Source organism: Perca fluviatilis, chromosome 12 (genome assembly GCF_010015445.1).
Source record: "Perca fluviatilis chromosome 12, GENO_Pfluv_1.0, whole genome shotgun sequence".
Classification (NCBI taxonomy): Eukaryota; Metazoa; Chordata; class Actinopteri; order Perciformes; family Percidae; genus Perca; species Perca fluviatilis.
The window spans coordinates 11179604-11197529 of record NC_053123.1 but is presented as its reverse complement, the minus strand read 5'-3'; the positions used below and the strand labels follow the sequence as shown (position 1 = coordinate 11197529).

Genomic DNA, 17926 nt, shown 5'->3' with positions numbered 1-17926 from the left:
TAAACCCAACCTCATCATTATCATTTATATACAGAGGAGGAAAGAGGGACATGACATCCCACAAACACTAGGTCTGGCCGCTTTTTTTGTAAAAGTGTAGATGTAAGCAGTAAACTGTACTTAAACACACTAGTATTTTAAGGTCCATGTGAAACTAATGAAAACTATTTGATATGTTGGTGTCTTAAAATAGCAATGCAGTGAGGTATTGTTTGCACCTGAGTATTTTTGCCTGGTTGTGCCCACACTTGGTCCCTTTTTTGAAATAGCAATGTGCCATGTTTAATTTTATTTCGCATCTTGCCTGAATTATCTGGAGTCTCCAGGGTATGTACAGCTATCAGACAAATGTATTGGAGTACAATAACAAAAAATACCAGTAGAGCACTTGAATCTTTTTATTATTATTATTATTATTATTATTATTATTATTATTATTATTATTATTATTGTTATTATTATTATTATTTCGTTTTTATTTATTATAGTTGTTTGTTGTCTGGATAAGGGGATAACATCATGGATGTATTATAAGGATAAAATAGATGAAGCAGGATGTTATACAAATTTCGCGCATGCGCAGTATATATAATTTTCCTAGCTTGTAAGCTACCAGCCAGCTAGACAGATGTAAGCTAGCACAGATATAAATTAGACAAAGAAACCTTGTGAAGAGACTGAGTGAAAAAGAGTGTAAAGTAACGGAGGGTGAAAGGAGCGACTGTGACACAAAGCTATATGCGTTGTCCGATATATATGGAAGTATGAAATTGAAAGGTACGCCGCCACCATGTCTTTTTAAACTTTTGTGAGCAGTCAGTGCAGAGATTAGCTTTGGCTAGCTGCTAACGTTAGTTAGCCGCTGTTGTTTTCCCACCAGCAGATTGTACCAAAACGTGAAGGTTTACGTTAGCTTGGTTAGTTAGCATCCTGTCATAGGGATCAGTGCAGGCCCTTTGTTTTACACCGGGTAATGCGGGGTCTAAACATCACATTACCAGTTTAACTTGAGGTATCCTCAGCTAGTTTGTGTTGCAAAAATAAGTAACGTAGCTAACTAATTCAAGTCAGCCTGGTAATACGTGAACAGATTCATTGTTAACACGTTTTGTGCTAAGATAGCTGATCAGTGTTAGCTGCATTTGCGGTCTAACGTTAAGGCTAAAGTGAAGTTAACATTAATCTGCTAGTGAGAACATTAATGTTAGCTTAATACGTATTGCACATATCATCTACAGACTCGCGGAATCTAATTAGTCTCATTTTCAAATGATTATTCTTGGGCACACTAGCTAAAATTGTAAAGGACCACAAGTCCGGTGAAGTGACATCGTGAAGCGATCATATTGATGATGATTTGGAGATAAGTGTTGACACTTCAGCTGATGCTACGCTAACGTTAATATTGAGCTGTTGCTTTCTAGTGATGTCGATGTTATGTACCAAGTTAGTCACATCTCGACTAGCATATAGGCTAAAGTAAGCTGTGACGCTAATTAAAGACATTATAATTTAACCTGCAACTTATGCGAGCCGGCTAGATGCCTCTTCGGATAGCATCGTTTCTGTTGTGTTAAAGGCGAGGTTGTACGATTCCAGCTAATGTGTTAGCCAAACAAAGTTGCAGGTGAATCTTGAGTTTGCTAATTCAACACACTGGCTTACGGGCCGGACAGTTGTATGCTAGGCTATACGATAAAGCATAACAAATGTAGTTAACAGCCTAAGGCCTACACTACCAATGTTGGCTATCAAACTACTGTGTAAACGATAACTGTTTACTTTTCAATTTTAATTAACGCGGCATTCTTGACTGGTTTGAACGCTCTAATTTTCTAGTGGTGTCACTTGGATTCATTTATATCCCTAGGTAGATTATGTAGTTCTGGTTTACTGTGAGAACTGTCGCTTTATTACCAGATGCTTCAGGAACGTTAGCAACTAACTTTAATTACTTTTTAGATAGCTTTATTAGGTCCATTTTACATGCCTAATGTATGTTGTTGTTGTTTTTTTTTTTTTTTTCCCCCTTCCTAGAGTGGAACATGAGAATGGGGCCATGAAGGATCCTGTGATAACTTAGAAAAAATTGCATCTTTGTACATTTCAACTATTCAAAAGGTGATGCGAAGGTTTAATTTCCTTGCTAATGCTGCATGATTCAGTTGCCTTATTTACCATTAGCTAAAGATGGTTCAGTTGCTGCAGTGTGCTGCAAAAAAAGTTGTTACTCTTGTCATTGCAAGCACATGTCTGTACACTCACTATAGCTTCATGTCTGTTCCTCCATTCCATCAATGATACTTCATGTGAACCATGGGGAAGAGAGATAGTGTAACAGCAGTAGAGCCTGCTCTCTTCTCTGCTTTCATGTCCTCTTCCCATTGGGACACTTTTTTGTGATTCTTGCATCAAGCCATGTGTCTAAAGTATATATCAGAAGTAAAGATACAATTGTCTTGCATTTGTATATTTTTGCTTCTATCCTCAGTTTTTCAAAAAGTGTTAAACATTCTGGACAAAGTTTATACCTTTTTTTTTTTTTTTTTTTTTTTTTAAATAATGTTAATAATAATTGTAAATACCTTTTTACTCTGAGAGGGCCTGATCAAAGACATGGGGCTAAGAGGTTTGGATATGAACTTCACTTTGTGAGAAAGATTAAATGACAAAAGGGATGTGTCCCCTAAAAGACAAATACAATTCTGCTGTAGCAAACGTGTCCGTGTGAACATGGCAGTTTTTCAGTTTTGGTATGCTACTGGCTTAACTGTGCTGCTTAAGTGAAATTAAATTGGCACGTTTCCACATGAAAAGTGGCTGTTATATGACTAAAACAACATGTTGCATTTGCTTTAATCACCATTATCTGCACAGGCTTACCAGCCATAGCCTAGCCATCAACAGACTGCTCGGCCTGTACAGGCATTACTGAACATCACTGCTGCCAAGGTAGCAATCCATGAGTAACAAAATGAATTGGTTAGAGACTATACTCAAATTGTGAGAGCTGTGCACATGATCACGCAAGTGTAAACTAAAGAAAAAGTTTACCATGTGTCTCCTTGGTTGTCATAGTTAACTTGTGACTAACACGTTTCTCGATATGGCACAATGCATCATTTGAAAATCACATTTCAAGCTTAAGTATACATGCATGTAGTGACACGACTGTGATCAACAGCAGTCCACATTTATGCCAAGTTTATTTTTCTGTTTTAGTATGCTACCATCACAGTGTTACTTATTGTCTTTTGCCTATTTTTCTATGCTTATTAGGTATGCACTACTATGTACTATATACATTATTACCCTCCGTGTGGAATTTACTACAGGGCAAATAGCCTTCCAGTATACATGTATGTAAAGAAGAGTAGCTTATGTTGTACTATAAATTACATTGTTCCTAGATATTTGTTTTTCATGGAACATAAGACTTTGGGCCCCACTAGCTGTGGGACCTAAGGATGGTCTGTCATTTCATCTAGCTAGCTTCACTTTGAGAAAGGATTTCAGTTCCTCATTTTTTACGGCCATTCAAAAGTTTCAAATATAACCGAGTAGCCAATTGATTTGCATGGTTTATCTTCAACTCCCTTAGTCTGAGGTGTTTGGAAAGTTATTTGAAGTTCAAGGATAGGTTCACCATTTTTCAAGACTACGTTGAAACTATCCAATTGCCCATATGAACATTCAAACTTGCTGTAATTATCCCTCCTTTTTTATACTGGCCATGAAGAGACCCCTCCCTAAGTGTTTTCAATTTAAGTTCTGATGGTCAAAATATACAGACCTGGTTCTGTGTAGAACTATATTCCAATTTAGCTGAAGCTAATATGAGGAGCTGTCTGAGATTGACAAATAAAATGTGTAACTTCCAAAGTTGAAGTCTTCTTTAGTACAAAATTCCAGTTTGACAGAAGGAAGGACTGTCTGAAGGATTGTCCCCCATCCCTTACACTGAAAGTCTTGTTAGGAGGGGATCATCTAATCATTAATGGCCAGGAAAAACTGGAGGAATGATTGTAGCAAGAAACACCCATTTCAATGTTTATATGAGCACCGGACTACTTTAAGACAGACCTATCTTTTTAATACCCATTCGAGGACATGAAAATTGGCTGCAGCTATCAGTTGGTGGTTTCTTGTTGGCTCTTCTTCTTTTTCAAATCCAGACTACCCAAACGCACCCTTGTATGTAATAGGTCAACACTTTAATTTGATTGGTTGTTTTGGTTGGTTAACAATAGCTTTGCTTAAGATTTGAGGATGGGTTTTTATATGGCCACATAGTCGGGGACCTACATTTAAGTAGGCACTAGTTTTTACATAATGACAGAACATAAAATTGACTATGTAGCATGAAAAAATTTGCAATACTAATTACTGCACATACTAAAACCTGCACTAGAAAGAGTGACGTCATTTCCTTCTATTCCGTAGTTAAAAAAATTTCAAAATATGGTGTCAGTTGTCATTGAAGTACAAGTCTTACAGTGAGAATGCAGACTATTTTTGCATCACATTTGGTAGCATTTAGAATAAAATCAGAATTACTATCTTGATAAAACATTTTGTCAAGCTCATTCTGACGAGGAAATTGAAATGGGAGATGTTTCATATGTGTAAATTATGCTGTTAATTTGTGCAAAAATTAATACATTTTTTTTATTTATTTTTTAAATGATTAGTGCTTTCAGGACGAGAGTGAGTGGTACCCCGAAGCCAGTGATGTCACGGGTTCCCACCCCTCCTCCTCCTGGGGAGATGTCAAGTGGACCTGTGGCAGAGAGCTGGTGTTACACACAGGTATGGGCATAACTAAACTCATTGAATCACGTTCAATACACAAAGCTGAGAGAATTGATCATGTTTTATATAACTTAATAAAGTTTCTAATCCTATCAATCTACTGATATTTCATTCCCAGTTTTTATTTTCTACGTTGTTAATATGAATGTTAATGGGCCTTTTTGCAGCAGACAATTTGACTTGTCACAGTAGGAACTGCATTCATTTTATTATTTACACGTGATTTTCCTACTGTGACAATGTAAAAACGGGGTTTTCACAGGGTCTTAAGTCTAAAATTTCAAAATCAAAATTTTAGACCTAAAAAAGTTAGTTTACACAAGTCTTAATTTACCTACGTCCATGTAACGCTACCTCTAATTCTTATTGAAATGCTCCCGCAGGACTTTAGAATGTTTTTATTTTTTATTACATGGTTTTTGTAGTTCTTTCTTTTGCTATTCTAAATATAATTCCCTGTATTATGACTACGTATGAGACCAACATGCAACTTTCATGTTATGGCACAAGTGTCTTTCGGATTGTACCATAGACATAAAACAGATTTTATTCTTCAGCTATGGGGAAGTACAAGTTTAGCGAGACTTGGCTTGGAAAAAACTGAATTTAGGGCGTGGTTAAAGCCACTTGCTAACAACGTATTTAAAGCCTTCTGCTTCTTATGCAAGAAAGCATTGAAACTGGAAACGTTGGGTGTACTGGTGCTGGAGTGTCATGCAAAAAGGCCACAGCACTACCTCCACACTGCCTAGGCGAGACCCACACAGCAGCTCCACAACTCCCGTAAGCGAGCTCTGTGTCACTTTTGGATCAAAGCCAACACTAAGAGCGGAGGTGCTCTGGGTCCTCCACACGAGGAAATCTAGGAATGTTTCCTGAATCTCGATTTGTTTTGTTTGATGTTGTGATATACAGTAGGTCTTAAATTCCATTCATAATGGTCTTAAAAGGGTATTAAAAGTCTTCAATTTGACTTGGGAAAACTTGCACAAACCCTGCAAAATGTCTTCTGTATCTGTATAATTAAAATTACTGTGATCTAGGATGGACAGCCCCCCCAAAAGACCTATTGGACTATATGAATAGTCAAACATTGTACTCTGAAACAGTGTTTTGATTTGAGGAGGTCAAATTGTCATGCCAAGCCATATAATTCCTCAATTCTTCTTCTTCTTCTTTTTTTTTTTTTTTTTTTAAACTGTATTTCAAAAATACAATTTTGGTCTGATGGTTTTGCATATTTCTTCTTCCAAGGTTAAAGTTGTGAAGTTCTCGTACATGTGGACCATAAACAACTTTAGTTTTTGCAGAGAAGAAATGGGGGAGGTGTTGAAGAGCTCAACCTTCTCCTCTGGCCCTAATGACAAGATGAAATGGTTAGTACTAAAGCTAAACCTCTCACTGCAATTCATTTGTTTGCAGGGCTTTTGTAGGATGTGAAAATAGGTTATGAATGATTGTAGGTCTTCAGAGTTTGGAAAGTCGCATTCATGCTTTCAAATGTCATTAGCTTTTTGCATGTATCTATCTGTCCAATTTTAATCTCATCCAGTTCCATGTCCTTGTATTTCCCTGAGCACAAACATGAATGTCATTGAAAAGTCTGCATGTTTTATTTTACTGTCGGAACTCGGCACACAAGTGATACTTACACAGTCTCTCAAAGTAATAGAGAATCACCCCTGAAGGCTCGTCATAGTCTCGTGTTCTCACAAAAGTGATAAAAGCCGTTAAGACGGTCTTCGCTCTAGTTGCTGACGTGCAGTGTTATCTGTTTTCTTGCCAGGTGTCTGCGAGTCAATCCAAAGGGACTTGATGATGAAAGCAAAGATTATCTGTCATTGTATTTACTTCTTGTTAGTTGTCCAAAAAGTGAAGTTAGAGCAAAGTTCAAGTTTTCTTTGTTGAACGCTAAAAGAGAAGAGACAAAAGCGATGGGTGAGTACAAGCAATCTGAAAGTCACATCTAGTTATTATACTGTATATTTGGTGTTCCTTTTTATACCTTCACTTTATGTTTATTTCTCTAACCTGCAAACAAAAGGCAGGCAATATTAAGACTTGGCATTATTTTGTTCTTGTTACAGAAAGCCAAAGAGCATATAGATTTGTCCAGGGCAAAGACTGGGGCTTCAAAAAATTTATAAGGAGAGATTTTCTCCTTGATGAAGCCAATGGACTCTTACCAGATGACAAGCTCACACTGTTCTGTGAGGTAATTGTTACATTATTCCTTTTATCCTTCATTTTAGTAAGGGGTGCAGTCTTTTTATTTATAAATGCTGTAATTTTTGCCCAAATTGCAAATGATTCTGCAGAGGCTCACTTTCCTCACTTGTACTGACAATGAAGGAAGAATGCAACTATACAAACAACAGCAGAAATGTGTTTTTGATGGGTGAATGGGAGACAGTTTCTTGTTATTGACTTGGTGACTCATTTTGGAAGATTATATATTGGGCAGACACATTTCCCTTTTCGTCCATACTCCTCATTTGTCCATAGAGCACAGCAATCTCTCAATTCTGTATTTTTGGGTTTGGGGAACAAAACGTATCATCTGGTACACATGCTTAGTCGATGTTATCTGTACCAGACATGGTTTTTAGTTTGGAGGTAAATTATTAGAAAAGTAGTTGTAGTCTCAATGGTATAGGTTTGCTAAGGAGTCATTAATTGCATATACAATGTGGATGCCATTGATTGGAAATGCTGAAAATGATCAAAATCAGTGTTTTGTTTTTTTCTCCATTGCAATTGGCCTTTTTTGATGTTTTTCTGTTTAGCTTCCTCATTTTCCATCATTGCATACCAGTGCTGCTGTTGTGTTGTGTGGCATACAAATTTCTAAATTGTTGTATTAATTCTTTGCTAAAACTATTAACAATCACCTCACTGTTAGATTGAAGCACGTATACCCCTAGTGTAACCTTAGGTGAATCAAGGGTAGAGTCTCTTAATTCTTGTTATGACTAGTACACCTGAGTGCCATTTCACTACAAACATGCTGTTGGCATTTGCTTCAAAAGACATTAAGCTCTTAGGAAGTGAAATGCTTCCTCCATCTGAAATCATTTACAATGATGCTTGTTTTATAATTGAATTTGGTGTGTCAAGAAGAATAAATGTCTCCTAAAATGTTCTTTCAAGGGACAAGTTAAATGAAGTGTCAGTGGATTGTGATGTAAATGCATTTGGCCAAATACTGCCATGGCCAGACAGTGTGCCAGCACCAGTTACAGAGATTTAACAATTTCAGGGAAATTGCCACTTTGATAAACAAATTGCATTCAAATTAAATACAAAATGCCTTTTCTCATCGATTAGGTGTTTCAGCAAAGTTTATTTATTTTGGTTTCAAGTGGTGTTTTTGCAAGCAAGAGAACTGTAGGTTCCTCACTCTCGAAAATATGCTTTTTAAAAAGAGCAAATTAAAAACAAATTAGACTGCAATGCAGTCCAACACATTTGCTGCTGGATTTGTTGAGCTGTTTAGCCTTGATGAAACTGCTTCTGCATCTCCCTGTGATGTTTCTCATGTACAGGTAAGCGTGGTCCAGGACTCGGTTAACATTTCGGGCCAGTCCAACATGAACATGCTGAAGGTACCGGAGTGTCAGCTGTCTGATGACCTGGGGAACCTGTGGGAGTGTTCACGCTTCACAGACTGCAGCCTCTATGTGGGAGGGCAGGAGTTCAAAGCCCACAAATCCATCCTTGCAGGTAAGACCGTGCCCAGCTCCAGCACTTTAGCAAGCCGCAACCGGGAGAGAAGCCCCCCAAATGGCCCTAGCAAGACACGTCTATGCCTCTTCTTAATGGCCTCTCGTGGAGAGCTATAAGAACCTCAAAAGGCTACGGAGGGTCTGTATTCCTGGCTCTTTGTAGTGGCCTAGTTCTGCAATGGGGGCTAATCCCCACTACCCCTGCTTGGCCCTGATGACTAGGATCCAGGAGATTGAGAGGCTGGCTCTCCTCTCCAGCTTGTCTCCATTAGACATGGTGGCAGCTGCAGTGGTCAGGGGAAAATGCTGACAAAGTGGCAGCTATACGGATTAAGCTAGATTTTAAGGCTGCCATAGTTCAGAATACTGATGTTTTAAGCTTAATCCATTTAGTTTTTTGTTTTTTTATAGAAGACAACTGCACCACATGCTATTTAATCAAAGCTCATTTTATGAATATTAACTATTGATTTGGTGTGCTAACATGCTTAATAAGATGTTGATTTTAAGTGTTCAATTTTCAATTTATTTCTTCGACAGCAAGGTCACCAGTCTTTAATGCTATGTTTGAACATGAAATGGAGGAGAGTAAAAAGGTAAGAATAACCAGTTACAACGCTTCTTGTCATGGGTCATGTTACTCTTTCCTCAATTTAGGACCACTATTGCACAATCCTGCACTTCTTATCTATACTGAAATTATTGCTCAAAATGCTTTATGTTTAAAATGAACACTCGTAACTCTGTGATAATGAGTCTTCTTTCGTGAGTGTTTCAAGTTCAAATGAGTCCACCAGTAACCTCTTGTCTTCCCTCTCAGAACCGCGTTGACATCAGTGATGTAGACCCAGATGTCTTTAAGGAAATGATGGGCTTCATCTATACAGGAAAAGCCCCGAACCTGGAGAAGATGGCAGACAATTTGCTGGCAGCTGCAGATAAAGTAAGTGCCCAAGTAATTGAAAATGTTGCTAAAATCTTTGCAAACCTCTAGCTTCCACTTCTTTTTGATGGCAGAAGAAAAGGTTCTTTTCATTTATTCTTTGTTAGGCAATCATTGTTGTTCAGTTTTACGCATTGCTTCCGTTTGTAAATGCAAAAATGTTAACTTGATAAATGCTGTTTAGTTAACCTCTAGCCAACCTGAAATTATCTTGGGATACAACTCAGATTTTCACAAATAAACAGCTATCTCTCTTTAACCATTATGCTACCAGAATAATTGAGATGAGAAGTTCCAGAGTTGTGTATCCCCACAATATATTGTGTCAACTAGGGTTGTTGAAATGAATCGCTGCATCGTGATGCGGACCTAAATGATTCTGCATCGATGCAGTGACCGACCGAAATCGATTATTGCCTACTGATGTTAATATTGAGGAGATGACGCATCGTGACACATCGGGATATCGATTTGAATTGTTGACAGAATAATCGTAATGGAATCGTGAGACCAGTGAAGATTCACACCTCTAGTAATAACCACGGTAACACTTCACTTGGAAGTTTTCTACATAAGAGTGACATGACACTGTCATGAACACATGACACTCACATGACACAGTCATGACACATGAACCCTAACCATAATTTGTCATGACAAAACCGAATGACACTTATTAACAAAAGCATTGTCATAAACGTTTATAATGTTTTATGACACGTTCATGTCCCTGTCATGTCACTCTTATGTAGAAAACTTCAAGTAAAGTGTAACCATAACATCTAGTCAGTTAAACACTGAAACAGTAGTTAGATTGATATGGTCATGGACAGTTGGTATATCCAATGGTCCGCTTAGACTTGAGTGCTTGGAGCCTCTAATGAGAGAGGCCAGCACTGTATGTAAGTCAATGAAGCTAAAAGGCTAATGTGGTCTGTTGGCTGCATCTTATGTGACATCATTTTAGAATTGATAAAAAAAATTAAAAAAAAAAACCCTATAGTTTGATTCAGCCCCCATCATTATAACATGCTTGTTAAGGGTGGGGAACATTTAGTATTCAGTACAGCACAGTAAGGTTGAGTATCGAGAACCGATTCCTACTTGGAATCGTTTAAAAAAAAAAATTATGATTCCATCGGAATCGTTTCTTTATTGGAATCGTTTGGAGGATTTGGTTTCAAATCTGATCATAGGTTCCAAATTTAACATGCGCAAGTTTTGGTTTCCGTAGCGGCCAGGCACTTGTGTTGCAGCCGTGGAGCACAGTAAGCGGTGCTCTAGTGTGGCTTTATTTTAAATTGAAAAATCCCCGTCAAACTGTAACCAACCTTTTGAATCAAAATAAAACTTTCCTCTTATTTGTGAAATAAGCATGTGACCCGTTTCAACTCAGCCACTCAAAAAGAATCAGAATCGAGAATCGATAAGAACCAGAATCGAAAGGAAGAATCCAAATTGGAATCGGAATCGTTAATATCCAAAAGATGCCCAACCCTACAGCACAGTCACACTGCAACACATCAACTGTATGCTTGTGAAGGTTGTACTTCAACATCTGTGGAGACTGTCATATTAGTGATGTGGTTTCTATTCAATGTAGGCGCACATCAATAATGACATTTTTTTGTTTTGTTATAACTTTATTACATGAGAGACTACAGTACAACACCATCAAATAGCATGGACAAAATTGAGAATTTAAAGGGAGACTTGATTTGTTGTTCAGTCCTTATTTTAGATTTTCTTCCTCATTTTATTAGATTGCCATTGTGTTAAGGAATACTCCTTGGGGGACTGTGATATGAAGCATCCTATGATCTCCCAAATCCTTTCAAGAAACGACCATTTTCTTTCACCAGTTCACAGATGAGATCCCCTCTTTAAGGGTAACATCCATGTGTTATGAAGAAAGTACTGATCGAGAATTTGATGGATGAGTTTTTACCGAATAGTGAACTAGAATATTGAGCAACAACCTTACTTCCCCCTCCTTAATCATCCCAATCATTGCATACAATACGCCATGTGGTGGAATTGGGCAATTCCTGTTTTGTTTTTTTGACAATGCAATACATATTAAAGGAGCCTGCTGGTTTGACATGTGGGGTCCTGGTCATTTTTTTTTTCTCCAAGTAGAGTTTTAGTCATTAATGCTGTTGGTTTCCGATTGCAGCTGTAGCTTTTATTTATATTCAGAGTAGTTGAGCCTCAAACCATGGGGATCCACTTTGCACCCAGGGTGTAACCACTGCTTTTTGTCTCTTCCCTCCCCCCACCCTTTACCCCAGTACGCTCTGGAGCGTTTAAAGGTCATGTGTGAAGAGGCCTTGTGCAACAGCCTTTCAGTGGAGAATGTGGCCGACACCCTCATCCTAGCAGACTTGCACAGTGCCGAGCAGCTCAAAGCACAAGCCATAGATTTTATCAACAGGCAAGTATCGCAAAAAAAAAAAAAAAAACTCCAGTGATAAATTCCTGCTGCCATTTCTGTTTACCAGCCCTGAATGCTTACCTTTTTATCTCCTTGCCATAGGTGCAGTGTCCTGAGACAGCTGGGCTGTAAAGATGGAAAGAACTGGAATAGCAAGTATGTAATTAGCTGATATATGTGACACAAGATTAATAACACGCTCTTATCTCTTCCCCCAACCAGATGCATTAGAATTCATTGTTTAAGCCCAGGCAGACAGAGTGCTATTTGCCTGTTCAGTTTGAAGCCCCATATCTTTGTATCCAAGTTATTAATAGACTCTTGCCTGGATAAAACCTGGAAATGGAATATTTGTAGAATTTTAAAAAGAAACGAGGTGGTCGCCATGGGTAGTCTTTCTTTCAAATGATGAAGTGTGTTGTCATAGGACACCTTGAAATGTTAAACTTATTTCCGTCTTTGTTGTATTCAACATCTGCACATGCACAGAAAGCACTAATGGCCCTTTTCAAGTTTACAATGGAACTCACAAATCAAGTGCCCCATATTTGCTTTGTCATTACGATCTCATTTATGTTTATTGATTTTTAATGTGCACATTCTCATGTCTGAGTGTTAACTTCATTTTGCCTGTGCTTACAGTCATGCTACAGACATAATGGAGACTGCAGGCTGGAAGTCAATGATCCAATCCCATCCTCACTTGGTAGCCGAGGCCTTTCGTGCCCTGGCTTCAGCACAGTGCCCACCCTTTGGTCTTCCCAGGAAGCGTCTAAAACAGTCCTGACTGCCCGACTGTGCCCCAGGACTTTACTGGAGGTGTGAAGCATGGGTTTACAAAGAAAGGACTAGCGAGGGTACCACTCTTTATTCCACCAAAACTGAACACACTTGAATAAAGAAGAGTGGAGCTTTCTGCCCAGGGATTTGGGAAGGCTGGCACGTGGACGACTGACATCAATGGATTGGGGAAAAAATTGGTAAAATTGATGTTGCTTGCTTGCTTTGCTGCCCCAACTGAATTGTGTTCAGCCTGGGTAGCAAGTCAAGCTGTCTGCTACTTTTTTTCCCCTGTAATTTTAAAAATGGCCTTAATATATCTGCCATTGCTCTGGAGCTGCTCCAGAGTACTTTGTCTATTTTACTCTGTGCCTGCCTTGTCACAAAGACCAGGCCTCCTCCAGGTTGCACTAGTTCCCATGAATAGTCATTTTGATATGGAGTTCTATAGGAACGTAACAAAGGTTTAACTAAATGGGAAATATTATATATTTGTAATGTTTAGCCCGTTTTGTGACTAGACATTAAAAAGCATGAACACTTTCAGTGCAAGGTCAGTCCTTTACACTTTTTAAAAGATGTGTATGCCCCATATTGATGGCACCATTTCTATGTAAATGACAGTTGCACCATCTTCAGAAGACCAGTGTACAAGAAAGTCTGTTCTATTGCGTATTTGTGGGAAAAATTGTAATCTGCCATTATGAAGACCCAGTGTCTATCCTAATACACGTAAGACGGAAAAGTGTCTATTCTTTGGCCCTAATATATTAAAACATTGGAAGTATTTACTCAGTCTCCCATTTGAATGACATATTCCAGATCATGTGTCTGTGAACTGTTATAGATTCAATTTTGAGAATTTCTGTCCTTAGTATTGCCAACTTGCAAATATTATATATTCTCAATATATTGTGGTTAACTAAAAGTGGAGAGACTAATGCATGGTCATGTTATTGTCAACGAAAGTGTCCAAGTATCAATTTTGTTTTAAACAATTTTATTTTCTGCAAGTATCTGACATATTTGTGGAGAATTAAATGAATTGAGTATGTGCAAAAAGTTCCTCTAACATGCTTGGATATTTGTAGGATGCTGAGCATCACTTCTACTGGCAATGTTATTCTGTGTTGATTGGGGGGGGCGGGGGGTTGTCATGTTTATTCAGTCCGTCTTGTATGTAGTGGGGTGTGACCGACACTTCAGAGGATTTTGTAAATTAAGAGTAGCATCGTTTTTACATGATATTACTCCTCATTCAGAGTCATGTTGAGATGTTGAAACTTCTTTTGTTTGGAAGCAAAAAAGATGAAGTTGTTGTCTGCAAGAATGCCTGCATTAACCCATTAAACCATTTTCCAGCAGTCTGAAGAAGCCCAGGGTTTTTTTGTTGTTTAAACCAAAGCGATTTCAGCTTAAGAAAAGGGTGATTGTTACCAATACTGATTCTTTTTAATGGTCACGTTAATGCAAGTGTGTCAGGCTGCCGTGATTCTTTTCTTCTCTCTCTCTCTCTCTCTCTCTCTCTCTCTCCCCATTGGTTTTCTTTCAAATATAAGATTAGAAAACAGCACTGTGATAATCAAAAGAAAATGTGCTTAAACTGGATTACCATAGTAACATGTTTAATGTTGAACCTTTTACAGCACATGAAAGGTTTTATTTTTTTTTTTCCCTCTCTTGTTTTATGTGTGAATGCTTGGCACAAGCTCTAATTAAAGTGAACACGAGGCTGTTCTTTCCTGCTGGAACAGAGATGTCTTTTGCAGCAGCTTGCTGATCCTAGTCCGCCCCTCTCAGCCCGGATCCTAGGAAAAGACCAAATACCATCGATGCTTTAGGACGCCTCTTCTTTCGCTTTTTTTTCCCAGTAGCTGTTAATGCTTGGAAGAGAAGATGCCTGCAGTGGCATCATTACAATTGGAAATTTTGTTCTGTCATTTAGATTGTAGGAAATTAGATTGTTAAAGAGGTAGTGGACAGTGACACTGGGCCAGAACTTCTTCAGGATTCTCTAATATAAAGATGGGCAATTTTTGTCATGAGTCCAAATAAAGTGAGGCTGCAGTAGTGTACCGAGTCCGACACCACCATTTCCATCATAAAGAAGTGACCGATTGAGACAAAATATAGATTTTCTTAATCTATGGTATCTTAAACTCTAAGATGCTTTTAACTTCTGTGCTTTCCTCAGACTGATCTGCCTAAGTACGTAGTTTCCAGTTGTTTCTTAGAATGTATTTTGACAAACCCATTGAAGGGTCAGGAACTTGCCAAATCAAGCTGTGAAGTATATGTGATCTGTAGCTGGAGAACTAATTTAGAGTATGAGCTTCTGCAGAAAGAGTTTAACACCTTCAAATGCAACATGTCTTGTTGCTGCGAACACTCACTCACTGGGAATATATTAAGCATTTTACCCTTTATTTTTTTTCCCTTAGAGATTGTAAACTGTCAATCCAGAGAGCTACGAAAAACGCAGCAAAACCTTACATTTACCGCTGATGAAGTTTTTACCCTGTCACTTGGCTTAAGTATTATTGGCTTGAACACTACTGATACTTGTAAAAAAAATAACTTTTCCTCAAGCGGTATATGCAAATTTCCCTCTTTTAATCTTCTAGAATTGTCAGATCAGTGTGTAACATGGGCATTAGCTAACAAAGTAAGTGATTGTGTGAATGCTGGCTCAGCATTACGCTTGTATTCAACTATTTGTACTATTTATACTTTTTCAAATATTAACTTTTTTTTCCATTTTGTTTTACATTGAAAGTCAATGGAGCAATCTTAAAATCCTCTTTTAGGCTTCTTCCACTTTGAAATGCTACTCCTATAAACTTTCACCTACAGATGTCATTCATTTAAACTGTTCAACAAACCAGCCCTTGCAGTATAATTCAGCTTGTTGATATCCTTTACAGTTTTTGTGTTCTCACGGTTTAAGTTTAGTGCTTCTTTCAGGCTTTTTCTGCGTTTATAATGGGTGTGTATTGCGTGACTTAGACTTTGTGTGGAGTTTGCATGTCCTTCAAGACTTTCTTTGACATAGTATACTATAACTTCTTTATGACTTTTTTCAACATACTATACTGTGACTTTTTTGTATCACTTTATATATATATATATATATATATATATATAAAGTGATACAAAAAGTCACAGTAAAGTAAGTTGAAAAATATATATATATATATATATATATATATTTTCTTATATATACTAGAACTTTTTTTGACATACTATCATATGAATGTTTGCAACACATTATGCTAACACATAGTTAGAAGCATGATGTCTCAGGGGGTTGCACTGCTCTCACAAGATAGTTTTGCAGACTGTGACCCTTGGTTCGATCCCCAGGCAGGGATGAGCTTGCATGTTCTTCCAGACCTTTTTTCAACATGCTACACTATGACTATTTTTGACATACTATACTATGACTTTTTTATCCCTTTTTCCGACATAAATGGACTGTTTTATATACTGGACATACTATACTATGACTTTTTTCGACATACTGATGACTTTTTATCACTTTTTTCAACATACTATACTATGACTTTTTTCGTCATACCATGTAACTTTTCATGGCTTTTTTCGACATACTATACTATGACTTTTTTATCACTTTTTTCAACATACTATACTATGACTTTTTTTTAACACTTTATTCAACATACTACACTATGACTTTATTCAATGTACACTGGTTTGAAGCACAGTGTCTCAGGGGTTTGCACTGCTCCAGTAAGTAGTCCCTGCAGACCGTGACCTGTGGTTCAATCCCCAGTCTGGGATGTGTAGAGTTTGCATATTCTTCCAGACTTTCTTTGACTTACTATACTATGACTTTTTTAGGACTTTTTTTTTGCCATACTATACTATGACTTTTCATCACTTTTTCTGACATACTATACTATGACTTTTTAATAACCTTTTTTGCCATACTATACTATGACTTTTCATCACTTTTTCTGACATACTATACTATGACTTTTTTCGACATACTATACTATGACTTTTTATCACTTTTTTCGACATTTTATACTATGACTTTTTAATGGCCTTTTTTGACATACTATCCTATGACTGTTTTCGACGTGTTACGGCACCATGGTGGCTCAGGGGTTTGTACTGCTCCAGCAAGTTGTTGCTGCAGACTGTGGCCCTTGGTTTGCTCCCCAGTCTGGGCTATGTATAGTTTGCATGTCCTTTCTGTCTTACTATACTATGACTTTTTTTTTTCACTTTTTTCGACATACCATACTATGACTTTTTAATAACCTTTTTTGACATACTATCCTATGACTGTTTTCAATGTGTGTTTGTAAGTTTGGGGGCTCAGGGGTTTGCACTGCTCTAACAAGGAGTTTCTGCAGACTGTGATTCTTGGTTTGATCCCCAGACAGGGCTATGTTTGCATGTTATTCCAGACTTACTTTACTATCACTTTTTTCATCATATTATACTATGAGTTCTTTATCACTTTTTATGACATTTTTCGTCATACTATACTATGACTTTTTATCACTTTTTTCGACATGGTATACTGTGACTTTTTATCACTTTTTTCGACATGGTATACTGTGACTTTTTTCGACATATTATAGTATGACTTTTTATCACTTATTTCATTGTAGTGTGCTAGACTTTTGTATGAGCTTTTTCAACATGCTATACTATGACTTTTTTATCACTTTTTTCAACATATTATATTATGACTTTTTTATCACTTTTTTTCCATGAACTATACTATGACTTTTTTCAACATACTATACTATGACTTTTTTATCGCTTCTTTCGACATACTATACTTTTACTTTTTTGATATACTATACTATGACATTTTCCGAAATACTACACTGACTTTTTTTTATCACTTTTTTCGACATACTATACATACTATACTATGCTATACTATGACTTTTTCTACATTCTATACTTTGACTCTTTTCAACGTAGTATACAGACTATACTATACAATGACTTTTTTTATCACTTTTTTCCATGAACTATACTATGACTTTTTTCAACATACTATACTATGACTTTTTTCAACATACTATACTATGACTTTTTTATCACTTTTTTCCATGAACTATACTAGGATTTTTTTCAACATACTATACTATGACTTTTTTATCGCTTCTTTCGACATACTATACATACTATACATACTATACTATGCTATACTATGACTTTTTCTACATTCTATACTTTGACTCTTTT

At 37.2% G+C, this 17926-nt stretch overlaps 1 protein-coding gene across 1 annotated transcript; it reads left to right on the top strand.

The window, feature by feature from the left end:
- The first annotated feature begins 592 nt into the window (after positions 1 to 592).
- spopla (speckle type BTB/POZ protein like a) lies at positions 593 to 13485 on the top strand. The gene is made up of 12 exons (XM_039818547.1): positions 593 to 777; positions 2038 to 2121; positions 4692 to 4809; positions 6067 to 6188; positions 6599 to 6750; positions 6900 to 7027; positions 8358 to 8535; positions 9078 to 9133; positions 9358 to 9480; positions 11772 to 11914; positions 12017 to 12070; positions 12557 to 13485. Exons 3-12 carry the CDS (start codon positions 4732 to 4734, stop codon positions 12699 to 12701), a joined length of 1179 nt encoding a protein of 392 aa, XP_039674481.1. The 5' UTR covers positions 593 to 777; positions 2038 to 2121; positions 4692 to 4731; the 3' UTR covers positions 12702 to 13485.
- Positions 13486 to 17926: the final 4441 nt, after the last annotated feature.

Excerpts from the sequence above, each read along its gene's own strand:
- spopla (XM_039818547.1), top strand. The coding sequence starts at position 4,732 with ATGTCACGGGTTCCCACCCCTCCTCCTCCTGGGGAGATGTCAAGTGGA. Across the intron at positions 6,189-6,598 it reads CCTAATGACAAGATGAAATG|GTGTCTGCGAGTCAATCCAA; the intron begins GTTAGTACTAAA and ends TTTTCTTGCCAG. Across the intron at positions 9,481-11,771 it reads TGCTGGCAGCTGCAGATAAA|TACGCTCTGGAGCGTTTAAA; the intron begins GTAAGTGCCCAA and ends CCTTTACCCCAG.